Below are 24,238 nucleotides of genomic sequence, written 5' to 3' on the forward strand. Positions count from 1 at the left end.
GGTCTTTGAAAACGCTGGGAACGTGCAGACTGTTGCAGACACTGAGCTGAGACGTCCATTGTGGGACGTCTCTGGTGAGCCTCCAGGAGTGGTTTTTTCCGTCTGGTGTTCATTTTTCTCGTTCTCTCTAAAATGGGAAGGTTGGCTGCTTAATCAGCCTCCAAGGGCTGCATCAGTGCTCCGTGTAGCTGCAGGAAAAGGAACCGGGGAATCGTGGACACAAGGAAGCACAGCACACCGCAGGCCACCAACTGTGGTTTCGTTCCACACCTCTGAACCCACACACCCGTGGACCAAACTTCCTCTCCAGACTTGTAGACGACACACAGTGCCGTCCACAGGGAGCGAGGAGGGGCTAGAGAGCGATGGCGGTTAGGTTTGGCACTAGATTCTAACTACGTCAACGCAAGCATCGTAGGATGAGTGTGAGCATGGGTGAGACCACGTGTGAGTGAGTGTGTGTCTGTGTGAGGGACCTCCGTCGGGCAATGGACCTCTCAGAATGACCTTTCTGAGGCCAATATCAACTTGGTTTCTTTTTCTTTTTCTTTTTTTTTAAGATTTTATTTGTTTGACAGAGATCACAAGTAGGCAGAGAGAGAGAGAGAGAGAGGAAGGGAAGCAGGCTCCCTGCTGAGCAGAGAGCCCGATGCGGGGCCCCATCCCAGGACCTGGGATCATGACCTGAGCCGAAGGCAGAGGCTTTAACCCACTGAGCCACCCAGACGCCCCTCAACTTGGTTTCTTGATGTCAAAATCATGTGGTCATTTTTTCCAGCTAGGCAACTCAGTTCCTGGGCCTCTTCTTGGGCCTACAGAACTACCCAATGCCTTAAAAGTGAAAATTATCAGCTCCAAAACATGAAAAGAAAACTGCAAAGCCATAATTAATAGCGGTGTAATTAAGTGGCTAAAACCCGTAACACGAAGTCAACATTATGAACAGCTGATACCGACATTCATCACAATTTCATTACATTTGTGCTGGGGCTGGGGAGAGGCTGGTGAGATTTGTCTCGCTTTGTAAGAATTCCTGAGGACACACGAAGACAGCAGAGAAATCAGAGCGCACTGAAAACTGAGAAGTACACACAGCAAAATAATTTCAAAAGCAAAACCGTTACAATTTTTTTTCCTCAGCGGTAACAGAAATCCGATGGGGTTCATCTGAGTGTGATGTGTGTGCCGCCGAAGACAGGGAGGCTAGAATTAAGGAAGCCGTTAAAACTACCTACGTGAGAGTCTGCAAATTTTAGCTATCAAAACTCAACCCAGACTCAGAAGTCCTGGCAAATGCCTGATTTCTGACAGTCTTGCTGAATAGAGGCCTGTGTGTGCGCGCGCACACACACACACACACACACCAGCTGCCTGCCTCCCGGTCCTGCTGCAGTTAAGAAATATCTGCCCTCACTTCTTCCCAATGGAAACAAACTGAAGTTTTCCTTGATAAACGATGTATAATCAATAACCTCCTACTTCTCCTTTCATAGAAAACTCATTTTACTTTAAGGAAAACATGATGAATGATTAAGATCCATAACAGAGACCCGGCACACAGAATACATAAGGATTTCTAGTTATGACAAGTCTTTGCAATGGAAAACTTTGGGCAAACTGAAAACAGAGGTTAGAAACCTGTCTAGGAGCAGATCTCCCCCTGGGCACGCCCCCTCTCTACAAGCACCCGGTACAACACAGGTCAACCTCTTTCATGCAAGAGCAGGACGGATTTTGCAGTTGAGCTGAGGTACACAAAGCTTTGGGAGTCTCTGCGCTTGTGTTTTCTTTCAGAAGGAGATTGCTCAGGCTGGACCGGATTCCTCTAGAAAGTCTACCAGTGCAGGGGCCAGAGGCCCATTCTGTCTGGGCCACTGGGAAATTGGTGACGGGGCTGTCTGGGTTCTGCAGAGCCTGGCAGGTACACTCCTCCTTTCTGAGAGGGCATTCCAAGAACTTCCCAACTTTCAAATAGCAGCATCTGAGCCCAAATCACGAGGAGCCCCCCACCATGGCTGAAGATGCAAAGGTAGAGTCTGGTCGGATGCAAGGTTCCACTGAGGCCTGGCAGACTACAGGGGAAGGACACAGTATCTCCATGCACCCAAAGGTTGGGAGGGCCCAAAGCTGCGGTAACCTTCATATCCTGTTCAGTCTTCAGATGGGATCCCTGTGTACTCTTCCTCCCCGCCCCCCATCCCCCGCCTTGGGATAGCCAGTCCAGGTTCATAAAGCACTTGAGCACCAACAATGCACAAGGAGTGGCCTTGGGAAGCACAGAAAGAGCACTGGACTAGGAGCCCAACAGCTGCCCAGTGTTGCCACTTACCTGGCGACTCTGGGCAAAATATGTCCCCTGTGCCACATTCTGCTTCCTCTCATGCAAAACCAGGCTACTAGTGCCTACCACTCCTCCTGATACCCATGGTTGTTAGGAATATTGATAGAAATAATTGATGGAACTTGGCAAACGGTGCAAACCTAAAGAATGAATAATAACAAGGCACTGTGCGATTCACAATTAGAGTTAGTGCAGCCTGATAAGTAGCAAACGTCTCCTCCTGTCTTCCAGCGGTCCCATGCTTCAACTCCACTCAACTGGCAGGTGAGTTTGTTCCCCAAGGAAGGGAGAAGAAGAGGCAGACCTGAATAAGTCAATAGGGGCATTTAGTTAAACCGGCTCAGATTAAGTATTTGAATCAATACATGTCACACGGTTCTGGAAAAAAAGTGGTCCTGGTCTTTCTAATCACAAAAGTGGACTGGATATTGGTAGTGGTGTGTGCTTTCCTCCTATGCCAGTGACTGGCACTTAGTAGACGCTGAACCCTGCTTCCCCAATGAAGGACCAGGAGAGATGGAGAGAGACCAACACATCCACAAACACTGAGTCAACAAGACGGAGGACTAGATACGTGCTTGCTTTATCTTTACAATTCCACACTGCCCATCTGATGAAACTGATTACTCATCTGATAGCTGATGTTTTTTTAATCCCCGGGGGACTGACCAGCTGCATCCTTATGGTCTCGACACAGTCCTAGGCTACCAGAACATTTAAGAAATTTTCAACAAGTCACATTGCAGCCTTGTTGCAGACTGCCGGCAAGGTTCACCCGCTGAAGGCAGGCCAGGTGGCCAGCAGGGTGGGGAGACAGCCAGCTCCTGCACCCTGCCAGCGTAGCCGTCCATGAGCCTCGTTAGCTTCTCTGGGTCAGGTCCCCAGGCTGTGCAGGACCTGGGTGGGGGGTGGGGGAGTGGTAAGCACAACTGAGGAAAGGGAACAAAGCCTTGTTTTTTTTCTTCCTGGGGCAGCCTGGCAATGTGAATGCCAACCTGGGGATTCAGGGAGCACAGGTCCAGCCCCAGCTGAGAGGTGAGGACCTCCCACTTGGAAAGCTCAGGACTCTTCCTCACCCGCTCATATGCCAGCAGCTGTGCAGTCCCACACAACTCTGGTAAGCCTCCCCGGCTCTCTGGTCTCTGGTGCACAAAATCCACCCGACACCCAACCTGAAGGCAGCAGGGCCCCCCAGGAGCATCGTGTGGGCTTCCTCCAGCTCTAAGATCCATGCAGCTTTTCCTCCAGCTCTAAGATCCTATGCAGACACAGACTTCAATTCTGAATTAGAGCGAGATGCCATCTCACAGGAAGAAAGTGGGTATGAGGGAATTAAGGAACAATCATTCTTTTTTTCCGCACTGCAAAGAGGGGCAAGTTTTGAAAAGGAGAGGTTTTCAGGGCTGGGAATTTGGAAACAGAGTGGGAGACTCCCAGCCAGTTAGCCAGTGGTTAGCTCCAGGCTCGGGGTTTGCCTGCTAGTGACACTCCATTGATTTGTGGTTCATTTCACAGATGACCAGTGTTCACTCAGAGCCCACGATGTGTGGACGCTGTTCTATGTCTCGGGCTGACAGCGGGGAATGAAACAGACAAATACCCTGCTCGCACGGGGCTTATGGTCTATGGCCTCATTCACTCACCGAAGTGCTAACTACATGCCACCTGGAGACCCAAAGATGAAGAAGAAACAGTCTGGACCATAAAGATGAACAGGGAACGTGATGAGTGCTACAGCAGAGGTTTCAGGGGCTGCGGGATGAGAATCCCAGCGACACCAGCTGTCATGTGTGAGCATTCACCACCCCCACGCTAAAGGCCTATCACATCATGGTATTTCATCTTAGCCCCAAAACATTCCTATGCACTGGGGGGAAACTGAGGCAGAGAGAGACACAAACCCATCCAGGATGGCCCAGCCAGTAAGGGATGACGCTGGGACGTGGACCCAGGCTGCCTGACCTCAGATGCTTGGTTAGACAACACGATACACCACACTGACTGCTCCCTAAAACAACAGCCGGGTGAGACATTTTAGTGGGTAAGTAACGTAAGCCACAACATCCCAGCGTCCCCAGCTTCCACACTGGGGATTAGGCATCCAGGGCTGATCCTTTCCGTGGATGTAAAATTGAGTTAGTCACAAAACTTCTTAGGAAAAAATATACGTATTTCTTTAACACAGAGGCAAGCCAGTTTTGAACCTCAGACCTTCAAGAGCCAAGGTTGACATGCCAACCCTGACAAATGAAAGCAAGCACTTTGGCCTAGAAGGTTGGGATGCATCTGGGGGGACGGGGTTATTTTTGGCTCAGAGAGAGCTTTGACGAATTCCAACTTTGCTCTCTTGTATCAAAAATGGCACCTGGGAGATGAGGATATGGCAGTGAAGAGGGAATAAAAAGAAGCGCTTTGCATCAGGAAAAGAGCGGAATTGCAAATAATCAGAAGGAGATGCTCGGAAGCATCTAATTGGACCCTGCATCCTACCAGTCCCATTTATTTCCAATACTGGTTCTCCTCCTTCCCTTTCTTCCAACCCTTTTGGGTCCTAGAGCTCTATAAGGTTCCAAGCACAGCACCTACCTTCCTCTCCCCTCCCCGTCCCACCGGGCTTGGTGATTCTCTGAGCCTCAGGAGGACACTCCCCTGCTGCTGGTCCAGACAACCAAAGACAAGAAGGCCCAGCCATACTGTGGGATCCCCGCTGCCCGAGCAGCTGAGGCTCCTAGGATGCCAGAGCTGAAAGGACTTGCTAATCATCTGGGCCAGTGCTTTTCAGACTCTACTTGGCCACAGAATCCTTTTCTCAAATGCATCTTCTGCAAATGTCCGATATGCACAGCGCAGATGGAAGGGGAGGATCTCTGGTAGATGTGTGTGCAGGGTGGGGACAGGAAGACTCCCCACCCCACGCTTTATGGAACCTTAAGATCATGACAATCTGAAGCTACTGATCGGGCCTAAGGCCCTTAGTTTATAGATGACATCCTGAGACCATTTTGCCTCCATCCCGTTGAGAAAACAGCCTGCAGGGAGAAATACCCCCGCAGCTGGGGCACAATGGTGGTAACTGCTTCGCAGGCCACATGACACAGTGGAACCCTTCCTCATCCCAGATGCTCTCTCCCGCTGACTGTGAGAACATTTCTATTCTCTCATTTTCCTGGCTGTTCTTTTTCTTCTATCTAGCCCAAGCAAGGGCCCAGTCCTTGGTCTTCCTCTCTCTTCTACACTCACTCCCCAGGTGACTTTGTCCTATCTCATGGCTCTAAAAACCATCCGTATGCTCCCGACTCCCAAATTTATATCTCCAAACCAAAGTCTCTCCCGAACACAGCCATGATTATTCAACCACCTAGCTGACATCACCACCCACAGGTCTCAAAGGCTCCTCAGACAGTGCAGGAAGGAGAATCAGAAATCTTAACCCCCACCCCTCACCCCTAGGGCCCTTGAATGTCCGGTGTCCTGAGGCTGGCCTCAGCCACCCCTGGAGGCCCCCAGGAGGGGCAGCTGGGCCTCCCCACACTTCATCCCACCGCCTGAGGAGGCTTTGTCAGAGGACACCATGAACCTCTCCTCAGAAGCTCCTGCCATGGGCGCCCTTTTGCATTCAGGGGATAATCTGTGAATCAGCTAAACCCACCCCAGGCCTCAAAGCCTCAGGAGAGCCAGCCCCATGTCCGGCACGGCCCACAGCGGCAAGTCCAGGCCCTAGACCCTCAAAGTCAGCAAAGATAAGGCTTCAAGGGGTGGGGGCAGGAAGGCCTAGGAAAGGACAAGCTGCATCCACTCCCCAGGACCCCAAATTCTCTGAGGCAAAGAGAGAGGGAAGGCGATCTGGGGGAATCTGTGCCAGCCCGCTCTCGTGTACGTCCTGACTTATGGGTGGCGCCGTGCTCTGGGATCAGGACGAAACGAGGACACCTGCCACCCAAGGTCCCCAGGGAAATGCAAGCAGCCTCTCTGATTTGCTTTCTGATGTCAACGCCCTGGGGAACTGCTAACATGATTCCACACTGAACACACCTGATCTTCGCAATAATTGCCTTCACTGGCACAGCCACGAGCTAACGGGGACCTCCCTGATCTGTACAGTGAAGACCAGAGATGCTACGGCCTGGTCACAAAGTCATCTCCGGAACTGCTGTAGACAACGCAGCCTCTCGGCCCTCACTGCCCCCCAAGGAGTGATCTGGTTTGGAGGAGACAATGCATCACAGAGGACAGGAAATGGGCTAAGAATCCAGAAACCTAGGTTCCTGCTCTGCCGTGTGACCTTGTGACATGGGGCAAGGAGGGTCTCACTCTGAGCCTCAGTTTCCCCATCTATAAAGATGTGAGAGTTGAACCAAGGGTTCCCCAGGGATGGGGCACAGCTAGGAGGAAGGGAGAACTGAGCTCCCTTAGACTTGCGCTCTAATCCCCACCCTGCCATTTATGGGTCAGTGACTCTGGGCAAGTTACGAAATGTCATAGCCTTAGACTCCTCTTGTGTAAGCTGGGCGTGGTAACAATGCCTAACTGGCCTTCCGACACTCGTCCTTCCCTTCCTTCCTGTCTGTCCCAGTACTGCATGGGTACGGCATGAGCTTCTTAGAATACAAATCTGATCATAGCATCTCCCTCCTTAAAAACTTTCAAAGGCTTTCCAGCATCCTTGGGAAAAGACAGACTCTTTAATCTGGCAGGTGGCCGGATCCAACCTCTACCCAGCTCCCCTCACTTTGTTCTCCCAGTCAGGCCACATTGGACGCTCTCTTTCTCACCAGGCTCCCTTCTGCCACCGGCCCTTTGCACATTCTGTTTGCATTCATGGAGGACTCTTCTACCTTTTTAACCAAACGGGCCACTCTTCCACTTCACTCAAGCCTCACCTGGTCGAAGCTTTCTTTTACTCCTGACTGCATCAAGAGCCTCAGAAAAGGCTCTTCCAGTCCCGTGTATCTCCCCTTTGTAGCAACCATCACAGCTGTTATTTGATAAAAAAAAAGTAAACTCCATGAGGACAGGGACCACGCTGCTTAACTAACACAGTACCTACAGTAAAAGTCATAATGAATATAACAAAATTCATTTATTAAGCAACATTTATCAAGCAATTTCTACTGTAAGACACTTTCCTAAGAATTATACTGTGTTATTACTCTCACTTAACAAAAGGGAAGACTGAGTCACAGAGAGGTTAGGTAACTTGCCCAATATCACACAGCTAGTAAGAGGTCAAACCCTGAAGTCTGGTTCCTGGGAGACTATTTGGAGCCTTTCACTCCGCATGAAGCAGGGTTCAGATGTTTAAGCAAGGAAACTGGCACTTCTTAAACATTTGATAATAATAATTATAACTGCCAACAGACACTAAGTATTTATGATATGTCCAATATTACATACTCTAGGGAGTTTTACATGAATCAACTCATTCTCTTAAGGACCCCATGAGGAAGTACTACCATTGCCCTCATTTAACAGATGAGGAAACTGAGTCTCAGAAGGTTTCCCAAGGTCATCAGAGTTTACCCCTTGGTCCCTCAAGTCTAAAGTCTGGGAAGACACCAGCTCTGGGATTCTCAAGGAGGACCAGGACAAATTCTCCACCACGCCGCAGATTTCTACATTCAGTCCTAGTCAGAAGGCATGCAAACCTCCTGGCCCTGAGCCTGCCCAGCTAGGCAGAGTATGGACAGAGTTATCCCCTGGAGACTCCAAAGCCAGCCACTGCCCCGGGGCCTCCGCTGAGGAGGCTACACAGCAACCTCACTGGGCAGGCAGGATGGGGAAAGCCAGCAGGGGCTAAGAAAAGAGCTGTGACCACATACTGCATAAATGACAATCCTCGACCAGGATCACCACACCGGGCCAAGCTGAGCCCCTCACTCCACACACCCCTTGGGCCGCGCACTGGAGTATTTCTGGGATCCCCTCAGAGGCTCATCTGAGCCGGAGTTCACCACGATGCTGTGGCCCTTCAGAGCACAGGTTCTGAAGCCCAAACCCCAATTCTACCCCTTCGGATCTATTGCAACTCAATCAGTCACTAAACCTGTCTGAGCTTTGGTTTCCTCTCCTGTAAAATGGGAATAAGAAACACCCACTTCACAGGAACGGTGTGAAAACTGAATGAAATATTATACATTATATATTTACGAGTCTAGTCTGTCGCCTAGGATAAGTCAGAGTCCAGTGCCTGGCCCAGCGAGGGTCAGTCCCTCAGCAGGAAAAATACCGGGGAGAGCACAGGTGAAAAGACAGGTGATAATACAATTTGCCCAGGACATCCACTCTCTGGGATTTCTATTTTATCCAGGCCTGAGAGTTTCATACCAATTCACTATGAATCCATACAACACCCGACTTTAAGAACAGGATGGCAGTAACAATGATGATACACCTAAGGGATGATAGCTATGCAGTATGTACTTAACATGAGACATTGGGAAAAATACTTTGTAGACACTATTTTAGGTCTTTCATATCATTTTAACTTCACAAAATATCCTACAAGGTGGTCCAGAGCCAGGCTGCCTGGGTTCACATCAGACCCAACCATTTGTTAGCTTTACCTTAGCCAAATTCTTTCAACTTTCTGTTCCTTCACTTTCTAATCTAGAATTACAGCTGGGAGTGGCTGCCCTGCCAGAGTCCGGCATTCCCAGTCCCTTTGTTTCTAGTCGAGGCCAGGTGACTTGAATTCTGGTCACGGGACAGTGGAAAGAGATGATATACACACATCCAGACTGTCCTCTAAAACCTGCCTACACAGTCTCCCACACCTCTGTTGTCCCTGAGCAGGAAAGTTCCCCAGAGTCAGTGTTCCAGAGGACAGAGCCTCCATCAACCACCACAGGACAAAGAGCCTGCTTGCCCTGCCACCACTCAGAAGGTCACTTTTACTGTGGTTAGCCACTAAGATCTTTGGGTTGATCTGATGCGACATCTAGCCTCACCCTGCTGAAGAAATTGGTACCAGAAGTGGGCTGCTTACATATGTGGCCCTTGCTTAGAAGTCAGAGAGCAGAGCCCAGGAAAAAGTGGTAAAATGTTTGCTTAAACTGTCACCGAGGATAACTCAGAGGCCCAAACTGGGCCAACTGAGCCTGGAGCCCCCAGAGAAAGAGGTCTGAAAATAAATAAATAAATAAATAAATAAGTAAAGCAAATAGCAGGATCTGGTTGCTCCTGGTGGGAGTTTAGCAAGGTACTGGAAAGAAAAGAGGAGCCATGGCACAAATTTGCAAGTGAAATCGGAAAAGAATCATGGAGAACTGAAAAGGACAACTATTTCTAGACCCCAAATGTTAAGAGGCAAGAAGACTTTTAAGTGAAAGAAAGGATCAGATTCAGGGTAGAAGCTTCCCGCCTAAGTCTGATGGCCCCAAGGTAGCTGTCAGGACACGGAGAGATAAGGAAGGGTACCCACTTAAGAAAGGGAAGAAATCATCCAGGCTCGATAATTAGCCCTAGGAAAGGACTATGGGCGTGGCTATTGATGCACTAGATGTCGTCAATGAAAACCCTACTATGTAGTTAAGGGAGCTCCACTGGCAAGATCTATGAGCCTCCATTTTGGGTCTTCCACGGTTACACCATCAGCACTATCCTTGGGTCCCTCACAGTTCAAGGGCAGGAAGTAGGTTACAAAAAATGGAGAGTCTTGGGTGGGTCATATTCCTCAAGAGCCACTTGGGGAGTGACCAAGAAGGAAAATGGACAAAGACGATCTTCCCACAAGGCAGAGCCAGGAGGTTGGAGAACAACAAACCAGGAAATTGTTCAAGCAAGGAGCGTCACCCGTGTGCAGAACACAACCACACAGTGCCTGCCTGCCAAGGTTTCCTAAGAACTAAGGGCAGTCCCTTGTGTGTGCCTTCCACAACTGTGTGCTTCCCTTATGGGAATTTTCCTGTGGCTGTCCTGCCCTGCTCTGAGATGTCGTATGGACGCAGAATGGCAGATAACATGTCTGTATTGGCTCAGGGCTCCCTTCCCCAAGAAGCCATACACACAATCCAATGGATAGGACTGAGCTTCACCCCAAGATCCTGAACTTTCCCTGGAAGCAGTGATTGCAGAGAATGTTAGTCTCTTCCCTTGGGAAAGGGGGAACACGCGTTGCATGGCAGAAGGACACACATAGATATTTGGCGGCTAGGGAGCTAGTGACACACCTGGCCAAGGATATGCGGGCACAAGGGATGGAGATCCCTTCCAGGCTTTCGTAAGATCCACTACCTTCTCCTTCTTCCTCTGCGTATTGGCTGGATGACTGTCCTGAAGGCCACATACTGATAATAAAGAAAGCCAAATCCTTCAGTCTTAATCCTTCAGGGCCTAAATGACCCTCTTGCTGCCCCCCACCTCGCTCCTCCCCCAGACTTGACAGAGTAAGAAACAACCTTCTATTATGTTCAAATCCTAAGATTTGGGGCTTGGTTTCTATAACAGCTAATGTAATTGTAATGATTATAATATAAAGAAACAATGCCCGGCATATAATAAGCACGACACAAGTGTAGCTATTATTATAATACCCATTTTACAGATAGGAAAACTGCCAAGTTGTGAGTGTGTCGAACTTCAAAGTCAATGGTTTTTTCTATATATACTTTTCAGTTGATGACAATGAGACGTATTTTACAGGTGAGTTTGGTTCAAGGCCACAAATAATAATAGATCCACAATTAGAGGCCTTCCCCCTATTTGAAAGCCATCAGCATGCCACACCCAACCCCAGGTCCCTAGATTGATCCCTCATTGTCTTATTTTGCTGTTATTTTTATTTTCTGTTCCTTGAAACGCCCTACTTGCGGATGCCCCAGCACTGAACTGGCAAGTCTGCAGAGAAAACCAAATAACCCTCCACTGACCCAAATTCTGAGTTTTAATTTACATGCAGCCAGTTAATTAAAAACGTGCTCTGTGAGCACAGACATGGCCATGGCTGACTCCTGAGATAGTTTTCCTAGTCTTCGTCAGAAGCTAGGTTTCTTCTGTGACATTTTTGTTCAGCACAGCAACACTGCACCATGGAACAGCATGGCCAGCTGGAGGGAATCGGAAAACCGCCGAGTAAGCATTTAGCGCAGATCGGAATCTAAAGGGGCAACAGTGAAGCAAAAGACCTGAAAACGGTCCTACTCATCAAGCCAGTGCTGCCAGGGGCCAGGGCTCATGTTAATTAATGTTTATAAAGTGATTTGGGATCCCTGAATGAAAGAGACTATTCAAAATCACCAGCCTGGATAATCAGTGTTTTAGGGAAGCCATTATAATTGAGTACCTACTATGTGACAGGTGTTTTCACATACTTGATCTGATTTAATCCTTTAATCACTGTATGGGGTAGATTTGGATTTTCTTCCTTCTTTATGCCTTTTTGTTTTGTTTTGGCAATCCTCACTGCACAGATGAGAAAACCAAATTCAGCAGAATTAAGTCATTTGCTGGAAAGCAGCAGAGCTGAAACATGAGGCGGAATCTTTCCCAGTATAAAGTTTTTATCCCTTTCATCATACCACATTGCCTCTTCCAGTCTTCCCTTCACATTTAAAACTAAATTTCATTCAAGGATGCCTATGGCTTTGTTTTTAATGTCTTCTTTACTGCTGTAACATTTTAAAATACAGCAAAATGCACACATCCTAAGTTTACAATGCAATCATTGCATTTTGACAAATGCACGTACCCCCTGAACCCTATCACCCTGGAAAGTTCCCTAGTGCCCGTTCACTAAGCATGTCTTTAATAAAAAATACGGCAAATAAAATGAGCTACTTTCCTTTGAACCAAACCATCTTTTTGTAACCTTGGCAGTGGGGGCTGAGCCCATGGAGCCAATCCCTGAGATGAGCCCCCTCGAATTATTTGACTTTGGGAATATCAGGAAAGGGGAATCAATCCAAGTAAAATTCTGTACCCTGCTGGCTCCATGCCTACTGAACTCATGGAGATGAGCTAATCTGGATGAGATAGAGCTGTGAGATAACATTAGGCCTGGATTACCACGACTACTGCCACCATTTTGGCCCCTACCATGTGTCAGGCAGCAGACTATAACATCCTTACACACATAATCTCACTTAATCCTAATTATTATCTCTATTTTATAGCTGAAGAAACTGGGCTCAGAGAGGTTAGGTAACAAGCCTAGGAACACAGAGCTGTAACATGACAGCCTTGAAATTCGGATCCAGGAAGCCTGACTTCAGAGGCCTTTAGAGAGGTCGATGACAGATGCTGGTGGGTGAATTTTATTTTTTTTTATTTATTTTATTTTATTTTTTTAAAGATTTTATTTATTTATTTGACAGAGAGAGAGATCACAAGTCGGTGGAGAGTCAGGCAGAGAGAGAAAGAGAGAAGCAGGCTCCCGCTGAGCAAAGAGCCCGATGCGGGGCTCGATCCCAGGACACTGAGATCATGACCTGAGCCGAAGGCAGCGGCTTAATCCACTGAGCCACCCAGGCGCCCCGGGTGAATTTTAAATCCCAAGGGCTTAAGGCACCACTTTTATTCATTCAACAAATAGTACCCGGCATCTGCTAGGTATTAGGTGCTATGCTGAGTGATATGAAAGGAGAGACAAAGATGAATCCAACATAAGCTTGCACTGGAGGGGCCACAGTGTGATGGGGAGTGACTTAAAGCAAGGTCAGGGTCAGGATTCCCAAGGGAGGGGGAAAGGTCTGCCTATGGCACAGGCATGGGGATTGCGGAAGGGGCTGCATCGAGGGTGGTCTCACGGAGGTGTTGGAAAGATCATTCTTGACCAAGTCTCCAGGGATGAGAACTGGCCAGCTCTTAAGTGTTTGAGGTAAAATGACTCACACACACAAAATGGCTTGCAGAAGCACTTCTGCCTGCCCCTTATTTAGCTTTTGCAAAAATCAATCAAGCCAAATTTTAAAACCCCATAGAAACCCAACGTCCAGAAACCTAACGTCCACTGGAGTCTCTTAGCTCCTACCCCAGCTCCTCAAAACAGTTCAAAATCAACATAAGAAAAAAGCCCTCTGAAGCGTAAAACAGTCCCCACAAAGTACATGTCCTAAACCCAGTCCTATCATTTTTGAGAGCCGCCAAGCCCCTGCTTACAGCTAGGTATCTTCCGTTTTCTGAACTGAGTCCCGTGTGATTAGTTTCATAATTCCCTGGGCGTGGCCGTTTAGCCCCAGCAAATTTAGAAGTGTGGACAGGTGTAGAGATGGCAGGAAGAGGGGGCAACCAAAGTAGAAGGATTTGAAAAGATGATTCAAGAAACTCAAAAATCAATAGCTTCTTTGGGAACATCATTGTATAATATTACACAACAGCTTGAGCAACTGAACAGGCATCTAGTAAGCTCCAGCTGTATACTAGGCTCTCTCTTAGACTTAGGTAGAGGTTATAAAAATGTAAAATCTGGTACAGCCCAGTGCAGTTTGAAAGGAACAGAAAGTATATGAATTGGGACAGAGAGTCAGGCTGTAAAGGGTCTCTGTTCAACTGGGTAGATAATGAAGGGCAAGTCGGTGGCCTAAAGACAGGGAATTCATAAGAGCAAAACACTTAAGTTCCCTGTGCCTCAGTGCCTCCTCTAAACAATGGGGATAACAGGAGCAGCTTTCCAAGGGAATGCTGAAGATCAAATGGGTCAACATACAGAGTAATGTTGGAGGCACGGTTACTACTTCTGGACCCCAGTACTTGCTTGGTCCTTAAGTTTATTAACCGCTCAATAAATATCGATGAATAGACAAATTCACAAATGCATAAGTGAGACTGCTGAGTTAAGGGGGAAAAAAAATTGATCACATAAGACACGGGCTCCTTAATAAGGCTTGCAGATCAGAAAGACTGCCATGAAAAATAGTTTAAAAGGTTTGATGTTTAATGTACGTTTCAGATACCTAAGAAATTAATTGCTCATTCCTTACTCTTCAGCATAAATGACCTGCCATTTTACACAAGCTCAAGGAAAGCAGAGAGAGAGAGAGATTCACAATGAAATGACAGCATATCTCATAGTAAGGGATGGGCTGAAGGGCCCTGAAACCCAGGAGTTAAAGCTCTGTGGTGTGGGAATCTTTCCGAGGGCAGCAAACCCCAACCGCCACACACTCACCCTGCCCAAAACCAACTCTGTGGTCTTCTCCTTCCTTAAATTATACTTACTCCGAAAAGGATAAACACAAAAACTGTCTTTAAAATATGTTGAGGATCATAAAAGTAAAACCGATTTGAAAAAACCTAGAGGCTACTAATACAGACAGAGCTACAAGAGGCCCTTGATTTACAGAGGAGGAGACTGAGGCCCAAGGAGAGTCAACCAAAGTCACAAGTTCAAGAACATGGCAAAGACAGGTGGAGCAGGATTCCCAGATTCCCACAATGGTGCCTCCTAAGGGAAATGCTCCTTCCTTGAAGAAAACACTGTGAGAGCTTAGGAAAAGCAGGGTCCAGTCCCAGCAGGGGAAAAAGGTTTGGCGGCCAGTAAGAAGTAAAAGGACGATTGTAATGGGAAAGGTAAGAACAGGGGAGGTTGGGCACACCTGGTGGAAATAAAACTAAGCCCTTCTATGCTTTTTGTGGGGGTAGGGCAGCAGACAAGAGCAATCCAGTCCAAAGCTCTTGGGTTTTTCAGGTGAATCCTCCCCCTTTTGAAGAAGCTCATACAAAGACCAATGCCTTCTCCTGCATGTTTCCACCGCGGTCAGGATTTCACGTGTGCTCGGGGTGGGGGGAATGGGGAGGCTCTGCGTCCACGACTGCCTGCAGAAGGGGAAGGTGTCTGGCAAAGAGATTCTCAGGAGTCTCCAGATCAACGCGGAAGTCGCGATCCCTCCCCTCCCCCCAACCACGCCCACTTTTCCTTCCTTCTCCTCCTCCAACGATGATCAAAACCAGGTGAAAGCACCGAGAGCAGGAGGGTCAGCTTCCCGAGAGCTCTTGCTGGGGCGCCGCGCGCCTGCTCTTTCCTGCGCACACTCACAGGCACACTTAACATACACACGCACAGGCTCACACACTCTCACAAACAAGCACACACTCACATGCACACACACACTCGGCACCCCCAGAGGCCCGGCCGCGCCCGCTGGATCTCTCTTTCAGCCCCCGGGAAACAGGCAGGCAGCAACATGAATGAAATCTACCCAGAAAGACTGCATTTCAACTCCAACCACGCAATCTCCGGCCAAACCGCCGACTATGTAGCAAAGTTTTATTTCGCTTTAGAGTCTCCAGTTACTCTTCTACCATTTCCTGTGGAAAACTGAAGCTTTGAAGTGTCTAGCTCGGGCTTTCGCAGACAGGCAGGACGGCCAGCTCAAGCTCTCCAAAACAAGAGCCCCCGACCCCACCCCCTCCGCCTCCAGAACTGCAGGTTCAAACCCACCCAGCTCCAGCTTCCGATAGAGGGGATGTGGGAGGGGACAACAGAACCTGCTGGAAACGACACCCTAAACTGACAACCCCCTGCAGAACCCCGCCCCACTCCCATCTTGCCCGGGTCCCTTGTGGCGCTCCTTAAGCAAAGTGGTGACAGCTGCAGCTCCCTGCCACCTCGAACCCAGAGAGGCGTGAGCTGGGAAGTCGGAAATGGGGGGAGGGGGTGTGCATCGCGCTGCACCCACCAGCTGTGCGCTCCGGCCTTCAAAAACTGCCCCGGGAACACTCAGGACCTATAAGTCTTCAGCTCCACACTCCCACCACACACCCCTCTCCCCGACTGTTTCTAGGCCCTGCGAGCTCTAAAACGTTCTGCCTTGACGGCCGCGGGGCCTCTGGTACACCCGCACCAGCTTAGCGTCCTGGAAGGCGCGGGGAAGTACGTGAGCGGGTCGGTGGAAGGAGGAATGTTCCTCCTCCGGAATTCCAGGGAGCAACACTCGTGCGTCCGAGAATTTGGCATCTTCAAGGTCAAAAAACAAAACAAAACATGGGGCTTTGGCAGAAATATGTACTACGGCCAAATGACAAAACCTGTGTCCGCAAACGGTGATGGGTTCTTCCCACAGACTGAGGGCGGCAGTAGCCGCCCCGCCCGGCACTAGGGACGGAACAGTGCGCTCCCGGACTTGGGAACCTTAGGAGCCGCGTAAAGTACGCGGATTCCGAGCGCGCGAGTGAGCAGGCGAGTTTCGCACCGCCTCCCGCTCCGCGGCCCTCTCAGAGGATTGGGACAGCTGTGGGTGGCCGGAACGACGCGAGAGTGAGGGCGCGAGGCAAACTTGCAACCAGAGTTGGCCAAGTGGGGTGGGAGGAGACGGCACAGCGCGGCCACTTACCGCTGGCATTCTTCCCGCAGATGAGGTGCTGGTAGGGCTGCAGGAGCCCCCAGATCTCGGAGTCGTTGTTGACCGTGTGCTCCAGAGTCTCCACGGTGAACCTGGGCGCCTCGTGGAGTGCGTGGTGGTGGTGATGGTGGTGGTTGGCGGCGGCGGCGGCGGCCACGGCGGCTGCGGCTGCCGGTGGGGCTGCGGCGGCGGCGGCGGCGGCGACAGCGGCGACCGGCGGGGCGCAACAGCTGCTGCCCCCGCTGGCGCTGCTGGCTGCGCTGCAGGCGCCGCCGCTCGCCGCTCCCCCTCCGGGTGCCTCCCGCTCCTTATCTGCCGCGGGGGCCGTGACGGGGCCAGAGCCCGGGCCTGGGCCTGAGCTGGAGCCCGAGCCAGGGCCACTGCAGCTCCGGGGCAGCCCGGAGGCCACGACCCGCGAGTAGATGTCCCGGAAGAGGCTCTCCATGCAGGCGGTCAGGTAGATGGCGGCGTGTTCGTGGATGCGCAGCGCCACGCGGCTGTCCACCATCCAGCGGTACACGCGGCCCACAGAGAAGGTGAGGCCGCAGCGCGCAGACTTGCCGCGGCCCAGGCGGTCGCCGCCGGCACTGCTCATGTTGTAGAGGGACAACGCGGCCAGCGCGGCCGCTGTGCAGTGCGCCGCCAGGCCCCAGGACAGCACTATCTCCATGGCGCTCTGGATCTCGTACTTGGTGCACTTAGCGAAGCGCAGGCTCAGGCGCTGCGCCTCCTTGGCGATGCGAACCAGCGCCCGGCTCACCAGCATCGACAGCTTGGCCAGCGCGTCTTTGGGCAGGCCGCCGGGGGCCACCGGGCCTGCCCGGGGATCCCGCGAGCGCAGCAGCAGCGCCTCCAGCTCCTGGAGGGTCCAGGGGACCTCGTCGAGGTCCGGCAGCAGCCGCGAACAGTGCTGGCCGGCGCAGTCCAGCCCCTCGGAGTCTTCCACCAGGGCAGTGTTGACGGTGTCAAAGCTGTTGTGCCGGCTGTGCATGGAGTCAGCTAGAGGCGGCCAGCAGCTCCCGCCATACGGGGACGCCGGGTGCGAGTCGGAACAGCACAGGGACAAGTTGGAGGAGCGCACCGAGTCCGCCGCGCCACCATAACCCGAGTCCAGCGTCAGATCCTCCAGCGTCCGCACCACAGGCTTCTTACCTCTCCTGGCCATCGCTGCGCCACTTCATGCTGCGGCCGCCGGGGAGCCGAGGGGAAGGAGCAGCGAGAGCAGCGGGCGCCGGCGCGCGGGGAGAGCCCAGTCCGCGCTGCCTCGGTTCACTTTTCACCAGCTGCTACTACCAAGTGTTACTACTTTCGGCTGCCTACCCGAGCCGCCGCCGCTGGTAGACTCCGGGCGGACCCTGAAGTCATCTTCCAGAGCCTGGGCCGGAGCTGGGGCGCACTGGGGAGCGAGAGAGGCCAGGAGGGAAGCTCACGCCGGGACTCGCCCCTTTCTTCCCAAATAAAATAAAAAGTGTCCGACCCGCTCCTCCCTGGGCCCCTCTGGGCGCAGAAGCCGCCGGCCGCCGGCCTTAGTGTTCGTAGGGCGGAAATGGACGCAGATGCTGCCGCCGCAGCCGCTCTGCCGGCTCCCGGCTCCCGGCCCGGGGTTCGCTGGGCGCCCACCCGGCACTGAAGCGCAGCAGCTACCGCGGCGGCTGCAAACCCGGCCCAACCCCGCAAACCCCCAGCAGCCAGCGGGGCGGGCGTATGTAAAGCAGGGCCGGCGGAGAGCCAATGGAATCAGAGGATGCTAATTACCTCGCCCTTTTTTTTTTTTTAAATATATTCCTCAGCTCCACGTAGCCCCGCCCCTCACACACGCCCCCGGCGGTGACCAGGGCCGCAGGAAGTAAGGGGCAGCGGCCTGGGGATTGGGGGTCCGGGAGCAACGTAGAGACGCGAATGTTATCTCCCTGTTGCTATCCCTGCCCGTCAGGCTCGTGGCTTTGGTACCAGAATGGAAGGGTGGTAGGTTGAGCAGGTGACTCCCCCCACCCCCACCCCCCCACCCCCCTGCCCCAAGGTGTGCTACCCGCCAGTGGTTCACAGTGTCAGCCTGGGGTCGCTTCCTGCCGCGTAGTTTTGGATTTCACTTTCCTTTTTTTCTTTAACACGCAAAGCGTGTTTTTTCTGCCTTACCCCTTCCCCCACCTTCGGGTCCCCAAACCAGTCAAGGCGGTCCTCTTTCCCCTCTAGTTTTCTACAGCGTGGAAGCAAGGTTAGAAACCAGGCCACCGAGCCAGAGGCCAGGGCACTGGACACCACTGGAAGGCTGAAATGTCAGGACATCTTAGCCACCTGCCACTTGGGCACATTAACTCGGTTCTTTTCCATAGCCAGGAGGACGACCCTGCACCCATCCTTCAAAGGCCTGGGAGGTGCCCCAGGAGGGAAAGCTCCTGTCCCACTTTACCAGCTTGGTGCCCCTAGTTCCAGACAGCTCGGCCTTAAAAGGGTAAATTTGGGGCACCTGGGTGACTAAGTTGGTTAGACAACTGAGTCTGGAGTCTCAGGATCAAGTCCCACATCAGGCTCCCTGCTCGGCAGGGAGTCTGCTTCTCCAGCTGACCTCTCTCCTCTCATGCTCTCTCTCATTCTCTCTGTCACAAATAAATAAATAAATAAATAAAATCTTTAAAAAAAAAAAAAAAAGGAAAATTTGCAGGGAGGAGTTTTTTCTTTGGCGAAAGAAAGCTGTAACATTTGCGTGAAAGAACCATACCTTTTCACGAGGGGGTTCCAGCTCCCATACAGGCCTCTGCCTGAGGTTAGGAATTTTCAGCTTAGAAATCCCCTCCCACAGAAAGGTAGCCCAGATCCCCAGTATCCACCTGGGGGCCTTACCTGCCCATTCCCCTTTTAAAGCTGTTGATTTCTGTAATACTAGGTAGTTACCATACAATAACATGTCTAGATTGCACACCCGACTAGGGAGTCACCATGCATAGACCCGTCACAGAGTAGGCACTTAGTAAATAATTTGCTATAATTGGGTGGATGAAGGAAGTACATGCTTTTGAACTCTTGGTTTGAATGTTCAACAATGGACTTTCCCAGATAACTCTGTAGATTATCTGACGTTTCTCTTATCTGTCATCCCAAATCCACCCATCATTTCACCCCCCAATAAACCATGCCCCTCATAGTTATCATCCTTGTACCCAGGAGCATATATGCTCAGCACCTCTCACTCTATTATAATATTCTACCAACTGTTGGCCTTCTCCCCTGCCCCTTCCTTCTCCAAACCATCCACTCCCAGGATCTTGAAAAGCCTAGTTCTAATCTTGTCACTTGTCACTTCCTTGAAAAAAATTCAAAGGCTCCCAATGGCCTTCCAGATAAATAAAGTTTATACTGATTAGCTTCAGGGATCTCTCCATTCTATTCCAGACTCTCTTTCCATAAAATTCCAAATCTTTTAATAAGGGAGCATGATGATTAATTTTATGTATCAACTTGAGTGGGCCACAGGTGCCCACTTTAAACATTGTCTCTGGATATGTCTCTGAGGGTCTTTTCAGGTGAGATCAGAATTTGAATCTGCAGACCCAGGGAAGTAGATCGCCCTCCCCAACATGGCTAGGCATTACCCAATCCAAACAGTAGAAAAGGTAGAGGAAGGAAGAATTCGTTGAGTTTTTTTCCCACCTCACTGATTGAGCTGGGACAATATCTCATCTTCTTCAGCCCTCCAACAGGCATTTACACCACTGGTTCTGCCGGTTCTCAGGTCTTTGGACTTGGACTGAATACCACCAGCTTTCCTGGGTCTCTAGCTCACATATGTCAGCCTGTGGGACTTCTCAGCCTCTATTATTCATATGAGCTAATTCCTCATAATAAATCTCTATATATTTGTTTTCTCTGTTTTTCCAGAGAACCAGAACCAATAGAAAGACAGACAGACAGACAGACAGACACACACACACACACACACACACACACACCTGATTCTCTGGAAAACTAACTACCACGTTTTCTTTAATGACATAAAGCATGCCTTCCTCTCTAGATTATGCACCATCACACTAACCTCCTAAAAGTATATTCACACTCACGTACACACACACACACACACACACACTCTCTATTTTTAGCCATACTAAAATCACTTGTTGGTTTTCCAAGTTACCATGTTATCCCTTGCATCCCTTATGCTTTTGCAGAAGCTGTTACTTTTGCTCCAGACACTTGTCTCTGTCTTCTCCACCTGGCAAACTTCTCATCCTCTAAGGTTCAGCTCCAAGATTGTTATCACTGTGAAAGTTTCCCCATGCCTGCTGTCCACCCAGCCCAGACCTGGGAAGGTATTTCCATCTCTTTTACTCTGGCTTTGTTCCCAGGGCCCTTTTTCTTCTCCTCTGCATGTTTCCCTGGTGATCTCACCCACTCATATACCTTCACTTACCACCTATGTGCTGATGATGCTTAAGTGAGCACCGCCCAGTGGTGCAGAGGACTGGGGAAAGCCTCATGCATGGGGGGCTGGGGGATGGGGGAGAGAGACTGAAAGAATGAGCTTAACATTGATTTATTTTCTTCTGTAGCACCAGGTCAACTTGCATTCCAGGACTGCTTCTGCCAATTCTCCAATCATGTACCTGGTGTTCACTCATTTCATTTTTTATTCTCCCTTTCTTTGCCTTTGAAATGCACAAAATAATCACAGCCATCTTTAGAGGGTTGCTGGGGGTTAAGTGAGATGTTTCCACATAAGGACTGAACACAGTGTTCCACATGTGATAATAACCCTGGAAATGTCTGTTGTCATTTTATGCATTTTCCTATCCTCTACAAGAAACACCTATCTCTTATAGAGTCAGCGGGAGAGTGACAACTGTTACATAAAAATCCAACTTCTTCCAGGATGTGCTGAATTACTAACTTCCCTGGAAGGTTTTCCTAATATCTCAGCAGACATGCTCTTCTCTCTTATGCTGTAGATGTCGGGCATATACCTTCTCCCACCTTCCAGGGACATACCCATTGAGAGCCAAGATCTGACCCCTAGCGCAATGCCAGTACTAATGGGTGTACTCCTTAGTATTATGGATAAACCAAAGCTTAGGTCCATTTAGTTCACTAAAATAAGTCCTTAATGATAATGTTATGCATCTGTAGGTAAATGACCTCTAATCAGTAGGAAGAGTGAAAGCATCAACCAGACATTAAAAATTAGTCTCTGTATTAGAAAATTCCATGTCTGCAAAAATGTATGATGCAAAAATTCAAATTGCCCAAAATCCCACCTTACAGAGATCATTTACATGAAAAATTTCTTGTATTTCCTTCTAGTCTAATTTCTTTCCCATCTTTTTCTTCTAAACTTACAGTTTAACAGTTGGAATTATTCTGTGAATTATTTTGCATTTTGATTTCTTTCCTCAAAAAAAAATTCCTATTAGGTATTTATCCAAAATTATTCTTTTTTGTGTAGCTACAAAATATTTTAACACATGTTTTATCTTAATTGGTGTGTTGGTTTCTCTTCTGGTTGTTGCTGTTTTCTAACTAGCGTAGGTAATGCTGAGATGGACCTCTTTGCATATAGATAAGTCTATTCTTTGAAACCAGAAGTCTTAATATATGTTATCCTCTAAGAAATTCAATGGACAGTAAACATATATTCAAGATTAAAAAATAAACAAAACAACCCCCTCCAGGAAATTAAATTCCTGGGATTATTTTGCCTATCAGGTTAGCAAAGATTTCTAAATTCAGTCATGATGGATGTGTATCATGGTGGGGCATAAACTGGGGCAATCTTCTGGGGGGACAGTTCACCAATACATATCAATATGTCAGTGTGCATTCCCAGAAATCGTATTGTGATTTCCCAGAAATCGCATCTTCTGATTACCCAAGGTGATTCTTATGAATTTTTCAAAAGTCTACAGGATGATCTTGGTAATGTTTTCACATAGGACTTTGGGAAACAATCTAAATGTCTTTCAATTAGGTCTGATGAAATGTATGATAGTGACTCATACAAGGTAATACCACGCAGTTGCAAAGAATAATGGTGGTGATCTTTAGTTCCACATCATATTGGCGAGTGAAGAAATTTTTGAAAATAGGTTTTGGAATTGCATATATAATATGATCCCATTTGCGTAAAATGCTTTCTGTAGAACTAAATATGTCTATAAGCGTGTAAATGTGCCTAAAAGGACGGAAATAACAGCTATAAATAGTTTCTTGGATTTCTGGAGGGTTTTTCTTTTTGAAGGAGTTTGGTTTATTCTAGCTCTATCCCTTTTTTCCTTCTTTCTCTCCTTTTTTAAACTCATGATTTTCAACTTTCTTCTTTGTACTTCTGAACTTTGATGTAATACATATCGTATCAAAATACATATCATTTTTACCAGAGCCCAGAAAGCTACTGTCAAAAGAAAATTAAATTGTTTTCCGCCTACTCTTCTGAAGTCCACCAGTTAATCAAAATAGTAACATAATCTTTGTCCTTCTGCATTCTAGAAGCCCAAGAGAAAGTGTAGCAACTAACCTAACAAACAGGGTGGCACAGTGGGTTAAGCCTCTGCCTTTGGCTCAGGTCATGATCTCTGGGTCCTAGGATGGAGCCCCATATCAGGCTCTCTGCTCAGCAGGGAGCCTGCCCTCCCCCACACCGCCTGCCTCTCGGCCTACTTGTAATCTCTGTCAAATAAATAAATAAAATCTAAAAAAAAAAAAAAAACCCCAACCACCATAAGGTGAACCAGCTTCGCTTGGCTGGATTCTCACATGTTGGGTGCTTCAGCACATGCTTCCAACACATCTACTGTACCCGAGCAGCAAGGTCACTTACATTAGAAGTGGGCTGAGTTGATATATCAAGGTATGTTTATTCTTGTGCCCCCCTCCCCCAGGTAGGTAAGGTAGGTAATTAACAAAGGCAAACCCAGGTTCTAACCACAGGTGGGACATCAAAAGATTATAATGAATTTTCTGTTACAGTTAAGAAATCGTTGTTGAGATAGTGTTTCTCACTCAGATTTGTTTATCTGTAAGATAGTATCACTGTTAAATCACCTCTCTTTAAAAGGATGAAAGTAAATGTGTCCGTAGTCTGAATAACAATGTTTGGGGGCATTTATTGCTTCTATAGCTCATTCTTAATTTGATCTTGTAATAAATGTAAATGTAATAAAAATATGTAAACCAAAAAAAAAAAAAAAAGGAAGAAGAAGAAGTGGGTTCACTTATCTACCAGCCATGTAACCTTGAGCAAATCCCTCAGTCTCTCCATGCCTCAGTTTTTCAACTTTAATTGGGGAGAATAATACCACATGCATCAATGTTTGCCTGTGAGGATTAAATGAGATCTGTAGAACAGTGTCTGGTCAGTTTCCACCTGAAATGCTTCATCTCCTAACCACATTATCTGGTGAAGATCTCTGGGCAGCAACTCTAGGGAAAATGGACAGGCCCATTCTCCCCAGTGGCTTGTTGCTGCACCAAAGTCTTCTACTAAAACATACTTCAAAGGAAAGCATCACTGCTAGAATAATGTGCCCTACAAAAGTGCCCAGCATTTACTAGGCACTCAATACATGGTTGTTGAATGAATGAATGAATGAATGAATGGGTAGATAGGTGGAAACTGCACCATAACCCAAGT

The 24,238-nt window shown here is 48.9% G+C and overlaps 1 protein-coding gene across 2 annotated transcripts in view; it reads right to left on the reverse strand.

Annotated features, from left to right (window-relative positions):
* The window catches only part of ABTB3 (ankyrin repeat and BTB domain containing 3), a 290,432-nt gene extending 272,121 nt beyond the window's left edge, over nucleotides 1-18,311 (reverse strand). The window contains exon 1 of one of the 2 annotated variants that reach the window (XM_059402170.1): nucleotides 16,609-18,311. In XM_059402170.1, coding sequence (XP_059258153.1) covers nucleotides 16,609-17,782 — 1,174 coding nt within the window. In that variant the 5' untranslated portion in view covers nucleotides 17,783-18,311. The remainder of the gene's footprint in view (nucleotides 1-16,608) is intronic. The other variant, XM_059402169.1, reaches the window with a different exon arrangement.
* Nucleotides 18,312-24,238: the final 5,927 nt, after the last annotated feature.

The sequence above is a fragment of the Mustela nigripes genome, chromosome 6 (genome assembly GCF_022355385.1).
Source record: "Mustela nigripes isolate SB6536 chromosome 6, MUSNIG.SB6536, whole genome shotgun sequence".
NCBI lineage: Eukaryota > Metazoa > Chordata > Mammalia > Carnivora > Mustelidae > Mustela > Mustela nigripes.